The sequence below is a fragment of the Urocampus carinirostris genome, chromosome 16 (genome assembly GCF_059441175.1).
Source record: "Urocampus carinirostris isolate Australia breed hairy pipefish chromosome 16, RoL_Ucar_1.0, whole genome shotgun sequence".
Lineage (NCBI taxonomy): Eukaryota > Metazoa > Chordata > Actinopteri > Syngnathiformes > Syngnathidae > Urocampus > Urocampus carinirostris.
In genome coordinates, this window is record NC_142364.1 from 2,042,729 (window position 1) to 2,054,407 (window position 11,679).

General features: G+C 44.1%; 1 protein-coding gene across 1 annotated transcript in view; it reads left to right on the forward strand.

Annotated features, from left to right (window-relative positions):
• Positions 1-11,444, forward strand: part of LOC148349967 (metalloprotease TIKI1-like) — a 49,409-nt gene extending 37,965 nt beyond the window's left edge. The window contains exons 7-9 of the mRNA XM_088319649.1: positions 4,336-4,426; positions 4,736-4,960; positions 10,898-11,444. Coding sequence (XP_088175775.1) covers positions 4,336-4,426; positions 4,736-4,960; positions 10,898-11,048 — 467 coding nt within the window. The 3' untranslated portion in view covers positions 11,049-11,444. The remainder of the gene's footprint in view (positions 1-4,335; positions 4,427-4,735; positions 4,961-10,897) is intronic.
• The last annotated feature ends 235 nt before the right edge of the window (positions 11,445-11,679 follow it).

Below are 11,679 nucleotides of genomic sequence, written 5' to 3' on the forward strand. Positions count from 1 at the left end.
ATAATAATACAATATATACAATGTCACCTGAATCAACAGGACCAAATATAAAGTTGGGAGCGGATTAACAATGTAGTACTTTAAAAAAAATGGGAAAAAACTACAAATGTAATCCTGTATTCTAATATATTGAAGCCTATATTTCTAGTTTTTATATATTTTTAGCTTCAGTTTTTAATCAAAGAAAAAAATATACCACTCATATTTCCCCGCAAATGACCCGCAAAATAGTTTCAGGAATACAAAGTTCTTTTCTTTCATTTGGTTTTATGATATTTTGATCTTAGCTTTCTAGTAAAACAAAAAACAGTTATCAAAAATATTTACCTGTACCGCCTCCTGTGCCATGATTACCCATGGGAATCACCTGTGCCGGCTCCTTTGGCGCCAACTGCCTCGGACTCTGATTGGCTCCCTGTCACTATTTAAACCTACTCCTATCTGTCACCTGTTGTCAGTCCGTCTGCGAATCTCTGTTTTTACACGGCCAGCCTTTTTCGACCCTGTCCTGTTTTTGGTCCTGTCTTTCTCCAGTTACGACCTGTTTTTGATCCCGACTGTGTCTGCTCTCCTGTCAGGGTTTATGACCCGTTTCTGACCACGTTTTTCCGTCCTTGACGCCGCCATCGCTCGCCATAGAAGACCCACTTTCACATTCAGAGCGACTTGCATCCCGCGCCTAGCGAACTCCGGATGGTGGGCGCAGCCCTTCCTCTCTCTTTTAATAAAACTTGTGAGAAACGTAATGCAATTGGGTCCTGTTTCCGTTCTGGTCCTGACATCCTGGACGGAATTACGGGCAGAACTTTTAGTACGTAGCTGTCAACTGACATCATAAATCTGTATTTGGGAGTTGCTTAAAGAAGTAGTTTGGGGTTTTAAAATATTCTAACTCGGGTTTCTAGTAAAACAAAAACGGTTTCAATAATAAATCCCCGTACTGCTTTCTGGATAGAATTTTGGTCAGAAAAATATTAGCATGAGTATGATATTAGACTTTTACTCCAAAGCGACTCTTCCGGGAAAAGAGAATTGTATCCTCATATCGTACAAAGTCATATTTGTCTTTGCTGAAAAATGAGCCTGATTGTAGACGCTAAGCTAACGTGGGAGAACAGCTAAAGATATCGGAACGGAAGAAGATCCGAAAATGAAAGCTGTACGCAAAGTATGATCCGCTCGCGACGCGTTCTCCGAAATCCTTCCCCGCGCTCTCGCTCGCTCGCCGCGTACTTTTCAATCCAAATATTTGGACTCGAGCCCAGAAAGCAGACACCTCCTTTTTCCCCGGCGAGAATAGAGAGCTTCATTCAGTCGGGGATAATGGCCCCGTGGAAGCGCTCGACGGCGGGAACACGTGTTATGAGCGACGCCTGAAAAAAGAGGCCCCGTCACTTTTGTTTATCCGACGCGTCGTCGTGTTATGAGAAGCCCCGGTTCGCTCCCCCTTACCGTGGAAAGTGAGAGAGAGAAAAAGGGAGAACGAGAGAGAGACATGAGAGTGAGTGACAAAGAGAAAAAAATAGACAAAATAAGACAAGGAAAGAAGAGAGAAAGAAAGACCAAAGGGAAGAAAAGAGGAGAGAAAGAGCAAGAAAGATAAATGGAGAAAGAAAAAATGAAGGAAAGAAGAGATGAGTGAGAGAAATAGAGAAAGAGGAAAAATAAAGACAAAGAAAGAGAACAAAAGAAGAGGGCAAGTGAGAGAGAAAGAGAAGCAAAGGGAGAGGGAGAAAAAGCACGAGAGAGAGAGAAAGAGAGAGAGAGAAGGGGGGGAAAGAACAAGAGAGAGAAGGAAAGACAGAGCAAGATAGAGAGAGGAGGAGAAAGTGAGAATGAGAGAGAAACAGAAAGAGAAGGAAATGAAAAAAGAGAGAGAGAAAGCGTGACAGAGAGAAAGAAGAGAAAGGAAAGAAAAGAAAGAAAGAAAAAGACAAAATGTAAGAAAAGAGGAAAGAGCGAGATAGATGAACGGAGAAAGAAAAAGAAGGAAAGAAGAGACAAGTGAGAGAAAAAGAGAAGGAGGAAAAAGAGAGACAAAGAGAACAAAAGAAGAGGGTAAAAGAGAGAAAGAAAGGGAGAGGGAGAAAAAGCACGAGAGAGAGCAAGAGAGAGAGAGAGAGGGGGGGGGACAAAAGAGAGAAGGAAAGAGACAGCAAGATAGAAAGAGAAGGAGAAAGTGAGAACGAGAGGCAGAGAGACTCAGGATAAAAAGAGAAGGAGAAAGAATGGAACAAGAGAGAAAGAGAGAGAAAAGGAAAAGAAATAATAGAGTCGATAAATCTCTATCTCTCTCTCTCCCTTTCTCATTATATATATAGTTATATAAATTTTAAAAATATGTTATTAAATGAATGAACATAAATGAATCATTTTTCCATGTTTTAAAAACGAATAAATTACATTTAATAACAAAAAACTAAATAGTGTTTGTAACTTTTAAATCAAGAAAAATATCAACTCTAAAGATTCTATTGAAAAAACCTGAAATGAGAGACGTTCTTCTATTCTATTCTTCTTTTCTTTTGTGTCCCTTTAAGAAAGTATCCTGCAATTGCGCAATAAGATAGAAGAGGAGTAAATGCAAAAACCCGTCCTAACTATATTCCGATGAAGATACCAAGATCGGGCTGGATGGAAGGGCCGGCCCTCGTCGTACTCGCCCCACTCCCGCGCCACGGCCGAGCGGCCCCGGACAATAGCCCGGGGCCCCGCTTTTGTCCCCTGAATGGGGACCCTCTTGACACGGCAACCTGAAGCTTCAATGCTCCCGCTCCACGTCCACAAAGGACTCGCGAAGACGGACCGATAAGACCAGGAGCGTCTTAATACCTGGAAATCCGCCCTGTGCTCGTCCCCCGGGAGATTCCCGAGACTCTGCGGCGGCGGGAATTCCGAGAGCAAGGAATTGCGATCGTCGCAACCGGAGGTCCTACAAGCAGGCGTCGGCGTCTCCTCGGTCACCCCAGAGTTAAACGGGCGGAATCCGGCAATGTTCTCCTAGGGACGAAAAACAGTTTTCTGGGTAGATCCGGAGAGTAGGGAATCACAATCCTCTAAAGGAGAGGAACCTTGCTGTTGGCCTGACATAAACAAATAACAGGGCCTGGCTGTCATGATTACTGATTCGTGGCACCTGCGTCAGACCGTCTGCAAACCTATGCTTTCAGCTAGGCAAGCTCTGTACTATCCAACATTCTTCTGCCCTGTTTTCTCCTGCCTGATACCTGTTGCCGACCTCTTTTCTGGACCCGTTACCGCCCTCGCTCCCCCGTCTCGGCTAGCGACCAGTTTTTTTGCCGCCTACGATGACCCTCGCTCGACACAGAAGTGCCACTTCCGCGTTCCTGCCAACCGCTACCCGTGTCCGACGATCATCGGATCGTGGAAGCAAAAACTGAGTAAAAAACGAACGCTATTGGGTCCTGTCTCCGTTTCTGGCTTGTTACACTGGCTAAATCCAGAAGAGTAGGAAATGACGATCATCCAAACTAAAGGAGATAAAACCGTGTATCGGAATGTCCGTGATTGCCCGAGAGAAAACGGAAATTGTGATAATGGATTATTTCCGTTTCCTTCCTTTTTGGTAACAAACAAATGAAAACACCCTTAACCCGCGCTCTGTACATATTTCAACTATTTGTCACGGTTGCCATGGTGCCCAATCGGCCCCGCCCGTGCGGCTCATTAACAGATTGGCTTTCCGTCTATTTAAGCTCAGCGCTCTCTTGCTTCGATTGTCAGCCCGTCAAACGAATTTCTGCCCCACAAGACGTGGGTTCTGTCTCTGTCCTGTTTTCCTGTTGGTATCTCCTGTCCGGTATTGTTCCTGTCGATTGTTGTCCGGTTTAATTTTGTGTTACAGTTTAGCTTCCACCCTTTTTTGTCCTGTGTGTTATTTTCTCCAGTTTTCGTTCCTGTCTAATTTCTCCTGTTAATTTTCGATATCCTGATTCGTTTTCTTTCCTGTTTGTCCCTTCCTGTCCGGTATCGACCCCATCTGTCCAATAGCGACTCGGGCAATTGGAATCGGTCTCGTCGGTCTCTGGCTTCCTGTCGTTCCACACCAGACCGGCTTCCTAACGTGCATGAGTCCCCATTTCCAGTAAAATAAAAAGCTTGTGTGAGAACGTCACGCGATTGGGTCCTGTGTCTGTTCTGGGTTCCCGACACTATTGTTCTGTTTCGGCGTTCGGCGATTCGAATCGACCGATTGACAGAATATTTAAAAAAATATATTTTCTCGCAACGACGCCGAAATTTTGATTGCGTTAGTCTAAGCACGGTTCATTTTGCGTATCGACGAGAATCGAACCCCGATCTTTTCCATCGCAGGTCACTTCCTGGGTAACAACACCGTGATCGATGTGCTTCGTCGTCACGGTTACCAAGTGGAGCACACCCCTGCCGGCCAACCCATCAACAGGTAGGTGAGCCGCCCGTGCTACCTCATATTTTGACCGTATTTCCTGGAATATAAGGCAAAGGTTTTTTTTTTTAAACGAAAAACAGAATTTCTATCCCCGTCGTGCACGATGTTTGGAGAATTTTTTTTTCATTTTTTGCACAAAGTCCCAAGTGTAGAAAATGGTTAGATGCCAAGAAATACGGTAGCTCTCATTGAAGTTTGTATTCCATTCGCCTTATAGTGCTTTGCGCCTCATGTATGACGATTTTTATAGCGCAGAATAATCCGATATGACCTGTTTGTTCTCCTCCACCGATCACCACTTAGAAGATCCAGATCGGATTGGACGGTTCCTGAAGACCAAGACCACGGGTCTTCTCTCCCGGAGCCTTTCTTCCGCCAGCTCGCCGATGGCGCCGTCCTCCCGCCCGACAGTTTGGAACTGTTCCGCAAAGCCGAGAAGAAGATGCTGAAGAAGAAGAGGAGGAGGGACGAGCGGAAGAAACGGAGACACCGGCATTTCAATGACCTGTGGGTCCGGATAGAAGACGGGTAAGGAGACGTCCGCTTGGAAAGGACGGGAAGAAAATGTCCCGGTTTTATCGGAAAACGCTTTTTACAAAACCTAGAAAACGGGGCAAAAGACGCTTCGTCCGAAAATGTCCTTTTCCGAACGTTTAAAAGATGCGGAGAGGACATTGAAGACATCAAAAAGATCTCAAAGTTCCATCTAAAAAAGTCTTTTCCAAGACGTCGAAAAGACACCAAGAATGCCTTTTAAGCCTAAATGCCGTCGCCTCTGCCGCGCTGGTATCTTCCTCGGAATATAGTTAGGAACAGGTGTTTGCATTTACTCCTCTTCTATCTTATTGCGCAATCGCAGGATTCCTTCTTAAAGGGACACGACGTGTCTCATTTCAGTTTTTCAATAGTATTTTTCCTTGCCTCTGCCGCGCTGGGATCTTCATCGGAATATACCGTAGTTAGGAACGGGTTTTTGCATTTACTCCTCTTCTAACTTATTGCGACGATCGCAGGATTCCTTCTTAAAGGGACACGACGTGTCTCATTTTAGTTTTTTTAGTTGTATCTTTAGATTTGATCATTTTCTTGATTTAAAGGGAACAATTTACTAACACTATATTGTTATTATATGTCATTTATTCGTTTTTAAAACTTGGAAAAATGATTCATTTATATTCATTGATTTATACCATATTTTTTAAATTGATATATCTATATATCTAAAGAGAAAGGGAGAGAGAGAGAGAGAGAGAGAGAGAGAGAGATTTATCTAATCCATTATTTCTTTTCCTTTTGTCTCTCTATCTCTTTTTCCATTCTTTGGCCTTCTCTTTTTATCGTGAGTCTCTCTCCCTCTCGTTCTCACTTTCTTCTTCTCTGTCTTGCTCTCTCTTTCCTTCTCTCTCTTGCTCTTTCCCTCTTTCTCTCTCTCGTGCTTTTTCTCCCTCTCCCTTTGCCTCTCTTCCTCTCTCACTTGCCCTCTTCTTTTGTTCTCTTTCTTTCTCTCTTCTTTCCTTGTCTTATTTTGTCTCTTTTTTCTCTCTGTCACACTCTCTCTCTCTGTCAAGTCAAGTCCTGTCTATTGGTTTGGCCCTTAAACACAAAGAGCCTCAAAGGGCTGCACAGACCACAGACTATTGCAAACTACAGACTATTAGGACACATCCCCTGATCTAAAACCGACATGAGGGCAAGGGAAAACTCAAAAACCTCAAGTCAGGTTATGTTTATTTGTTTGGCCCTTAAACACAAAGAGTCTCAAAGGGCTGCACAGACCACAGACTATTGCAAACTACAGACTATTAGGACAGCATCCCCTGATCTAAAACCGACATGAGGGCAAGGGAAAACTCAAAAACCTCAACATGAGGAAAAATGAAGAAACCTTGAGAAGGGACCACACATGAGACGTTGAAAGGTTTTATCTTTTTCAGAAGGTTGAGAAGACGTTGAAAAGACATCCCAAATTCATTAAAAGATTTCAAATCATGTTCAAAAGATGTGGAGGTTTCATCTAAAAACATTGAGAAGACGCCAAGGTCCTGTCCCAAAAAGTCTTGAAAAGACATTGGAAATATATCCCAAAACGTCTTTTTTCGAGGCATGAAAAGAATGTTGGAGGATTCCGTCACCGATTGTATTTTTTCAAAACATTGAAAATCCATCTGTAGGAGGTGAAAATGACACAGAGGCTCCGTCCCGAAACCTCTTTTTGGAGACACGGAAAAGACGATGAAAAGACTCACAGGGTCCATCCCCCAAAAAATGTTTTCAAGAACTTGAAATAATGTTTCCATTTCAATTTTTCGTGACGTTGAAAACATCTGTCCCGAAAAACATCTTCTTAAAGATCTCGAAAGGACGTTAAAGAGATTCCGTCTCGAAAGGAAGAAGACGTCGAGGTTTCATTGAAAAATGTCTTCTTCGAGATGGTGAAAGGAAGTTGAAAGGACCTCCACCTATCATCCCAAAACTCATTTTACAAGACGTTAAAAAGACGTGAAAAAAAACTCACATCCAAAAAGTCCTTTAAGAAGACGTTTCCATCCCAAGATTTGCAAATAAATCAAGCATGTCTATCACGGTTGCCATGGCACCCAATTGGCCCCGCCCGTGGGCGCCAGCTGAAGTTTGTTGACGGATTGGCTTCCTGTCAGTATTTAAACTCTGTCCAGTCAGCCCCCTTTTGTCGGTCCATCTGCGAATCTCCGTTTTTACACAGCAAGCCCTTTTTGGCCAGTCCTGTGTTTTTGCTCCTGTTTTTCTCCCGTCACGATCTGTTTGATTTCGACTTTTTCCGTTCCCGACGCCGCCGTCGCTCGCCAAGGATGTCCCACTTCCGCGGCTGAGCAACCTCCTCCCCGCGACCGACGATCTCTGGATCCAGCGTACGCTCCTTTCTCTTTTCCCCAATAAAACTGAGTAACGTTACGCAAGTGGGTCCCGGTTCCTGTTCTGGTCTCTGACAATGTCATTGTTCTTGCTTACGAACACTCAAATGAATCTGAGATTGCGGCGTCTTTTTCCTTCAGGATTGAAATACCTAACGTCTCGTTCCGTTTCAAATCCTACCGCTCTAAACTTAAAACGGCACTTCCTGCTTCGACGCCGCCGGCTGAAAAAAGCAAAGGTATCATATGGCTCTCTACTATGGAGACCCGATAAGTGGCTGGGAATCCCTTCGGGCCAGAATCCGGTTTTGGTTCACCTTTCGGGAGAACGCCGTACGGGCGTCACTTATACTTACCAAATCTTTTGCCGGGCGCCCGTCGCCGTTCTTTTCGCAACATTTGATCGATCAGACCGTGTCGGGTTTCGAGGGCGGACCCGAGTGACGGGAAGCAGGAACTGGAAGCGGGTGTGCTCAACAAGGGATGGAATTTACTTTCAAAAAACAGGAACAAAAACAAATAAGGTCCCCAAACAATGAGGAACATTTCCAAACCGAGCAACCGGGCGACCTTCACCGAGACAGGGGACAGCTGAAAGTCCGTGTCCGTCCCAGCCGCAACACGTCCGGAAGCTGCCGAGGACTTCTTTCCTCACCACCAGGACTTGAGCGACCGAGGGTTCGTGTCCTACCCCGCTGAAACAGGGACCTGAATCATCCAGGTGACCTTTTCCTCGTCGCCAGGACAGGAACCTTCTTGCCGCCAAGACAGGGACCAAAAGCCACGTCGGGACATTCTCCTCGCTGCCATGACAGAAAACGGAACCGAACTAGGGACCCTCTCCTTGCCAACAGGACGGGAAACCGAGTGACTGAGGGACATTCCTTTCACCCGCCGAAGGATCTTCTCCGGTCCCTGAGACGAGAAGCAGAAGCAGTCAAGTGATTCTCACCTCGCTGCCAGGACAGGAACTTTCTCGCCGCCGGGACCAGAAAGGCCCAAGGGACAGGAAACGGAAGCAGCCGAGGGACCTTTACCTTGCTAACAGGACAGGAAACCGACTGACTGAGGGACCTTCCTTTCACCAGCCGAAGGATCTTCTCCGGTCTCTGAGACGAGAAGCAGAAGCAGTCAAGTGATTTTCACCTCGCTGCCAGGACAGGAACTTTGTCGCCGCCGGGGCCAGAAAGGACCAAGGGACAGGAAACGGAAGCAGCCGAGGGACCTTCTCGCCGCTATGAGAGAAACACGAGCGACTGAAGGACTGTCTCACCGCCGGAAAAGGGAACAGGGGCGAGCAGACAGTCCTTCGAATCAAAAAAGGAAACGGAAAAGATGGAGGCTTCCCAATGGGTCCTTTGGTAGCTGTCACGTTTGCGCCAGTGGACCCAAATGCAGGGAGGCAGGAACTGTAGGCAGGTGTGCTCGACGGCTGGTTTGGTGATTGGGCTGAGGTGTGTTCAGTTCCAAACCCGGTGGGTTGCCCTCCAGGGGAAGGTGAAGTACTGGATCACGACAGAGTTCGTTTAACCGCAACTAAAATACAAGAAAATACATCCTTGGAAAGGACAATTTGAACATTTTCATGTGGTATTTTTGATTAGAGTAGTCACTGATACTGATATCAGGCTCAATTACCACAAAATATTAAAGCAGTTTTTTTTCTATTTTTATACATTTTCCTTCAAAGAACGCAACTAGGTATATATTTCCATAGCGTTAGCAGTTAGCAGCGTAATGCTATCGTTAGAGTTGCCCTTAGGGGAAAAAAATCACATTTTTTCCATAGTATTTTTCCTCCTGAGCTTGTTATGACACGTTATCTCCATCATCGTACAATTTTCCTTATCAGACCATTGAGTAGAGTCCATTTTTCCCGACGTCAACAACAACTGCCTAAACCGCCCCTTTTTTCAGCTTGGCGCGGTCCCGGTCCAAACAAATAGAACGAGCAGGGCTCCACATAAAAACTGCATTTTCTTTTTTTTTTTATAAAACGAATTTTGTTTTAAACAAGAGCTTCACATTAAACAAGAATAGCTGTGCGCTATTAGAGCACCACCCGCAAGTTTGTGCGGCTCATTTACCTTTTGAGTGACCGACTTGATTGCTTGTAAAATATTTTGATCCTGGTCCAACGTGTTCCTGCATGCGAGAGTAGAGTAACATGTCTTTCTGGGAAAGCTACTGAGTCAGTAAACACCAAAATTGCAGAGACAGCTTTTTTAGGGCATTTTCACATCTTAGATAACCTACCTGACTGCCTGTAAAGTATAGTGTTGATATTCAATGTCGTTCTGGCCTGCGAGAGTGGATTTAGGAGAGCGGAATGTCTTTCTGGAAACCAAAAGTGCCGAGTCAATTTGTTGGGGGAATTTTTCCACAAATAGATTGACACTTCTAACTGTCTGTAAGACATGTGTGGAAACGGAGTGTTGTTCTGTCTGGAAGAGGTGAATGTCTTTCTGGAAATACGGCTGAGTCATCAAAACCAAAAAAAGCTGAGTCCGTTTTTTGGCATTTTCACCAAAAGACTAACCTGCCTAATTGCTTGTGATAGATTGTGATTCTGGCAAAACATGTTCTGGTCTGGGAGAGTAGACGGTCTTTTCTGGGAAAGCTGCTGATTGAGCAAAACCAATAATACCAAGTCAGATTTTTGAGGCTGTTTTCACATCTAGCGACTGCCTGTAAAATGTGGTGTTAATATTCAATGTGGTTCAGGCCTGGGAGAGTGCAATGTCTTTTTGGGGAAAAATGCTGAGTTAACAAAAGCAAAAGTGTTGAGTCAGCTTGTTCGCATCTAGGGTAACCTGGGTGATAATATTTGGCAAAATGATCGGTTGAAAAGAAGGTAAAATGGCTGCAAGTTTCCATCTGAAAGACGTCTTGATTGTTTGAAATGAAAGCTGAAATCGGTATGAATCATCAATGCTAACTGAAAAAGGACTCAAAAATACTGAAAGGTAGGAAAAAGTACAAAAGCGAGTGAAAAGTTTGACTCGAACAGAACTAAAAAAAAAAGCTGAAAATCATGAAAAAAATACACATTATTCAAACATTTGAAAACAAACGAAAAAAAACAACAGAAAAATAAGGCTGCAAAAAATGACCAAAAAACAAACAATCTCCAAACGAGACAAACAACCCCCAAACAAATAACCCCACAAAATGACAAAAAAAACGCATGTGAAAAAAATGTTCAAATTTGAAAAATATGTCCTCCTGAAAAGTATGGAAAATGAATGAGACGTAAAAATGACACCAAAAAACGAGTGAAAACAAAAAGACGACCGGACCAACAATCACAAAATCAAGAGACACTCTATCAACTCGCAGGCCACGTGTTCGAGACCCCTGTTTTAGAGAAAAACGGATCAGTCAAATAAATCACTATCATTGTCTTTGTTTTAGCATCATAGCGTTAGCAATTAGCGGCCGTTATGCTAGCGATACAACAAAAAAATGTTTTTTCTTCATGTCAATCCAGAGGGGGCGCTCAAGAGCAACATCACACAAATTCCTGCATTGGATTCGAATCAAAAATGCTAACTCTACTTTTTTGTTTCCACAGAGCTGCGGTCCAGTCAGTGTCGCCCCCTGGTGGCGGCGAACCCTACCACCTTCGGGATTTACCTTCTTCCTCGCCGCCGAGCGGCTTCTCGCCCTGCTTTCTCTGCACTCAGCTAGCGCTAGTCCATTGCGCGTGGACGATGCTACGCTAGCAAAGATGCTACGCTAGCGATGATGCTACGCTAGCAAAGATGCTACGCTAGCCATGAGGCTACGTTCAAACATTTGGCAGACTGCTCATATCTTTCTATGCGCGTGCACACATTTTGGTGTGAAGTTATCAGCTCTTCCGTATCGCAGCGAGCGTCGGGACATTTTAATTTATTCTTCTATTTCTGAAGAATCGAAGGCCAAAAATTGTAAATAGTGTCGAATAATACAGATGTATTTTAGAGTTCTTAAATAAAACGAATAGAACGCCTCGTTGATATGAAAATATAAATAAGTCACGGATATATTTTTGGATCAAAATCGGGAAGGAACCACAGTCATTGAAATTCTATTTTGAATGTTTGAGTCATATTTGCTGTATTAAAGACTTTTTGGGATTCAATATTTTTTTATTGAAGTATTTTAAAGTTGTGATCTGCCGAGTGACACGTTACTGATATTTTCTTGTTGCTCACTTTTTTTCATTCAATTTCCTGCAATGCAGCGCGTAGCAGCGCGGGAACCCGTATGACCCTTTTTGGAGCCGGCCGGTACAGCAATCTGTGTTTGGGAACCTAACACAGCCCTTTTAAAAAAAGACAGGGTTAGACACAATTTTCACTTTTTTAAATT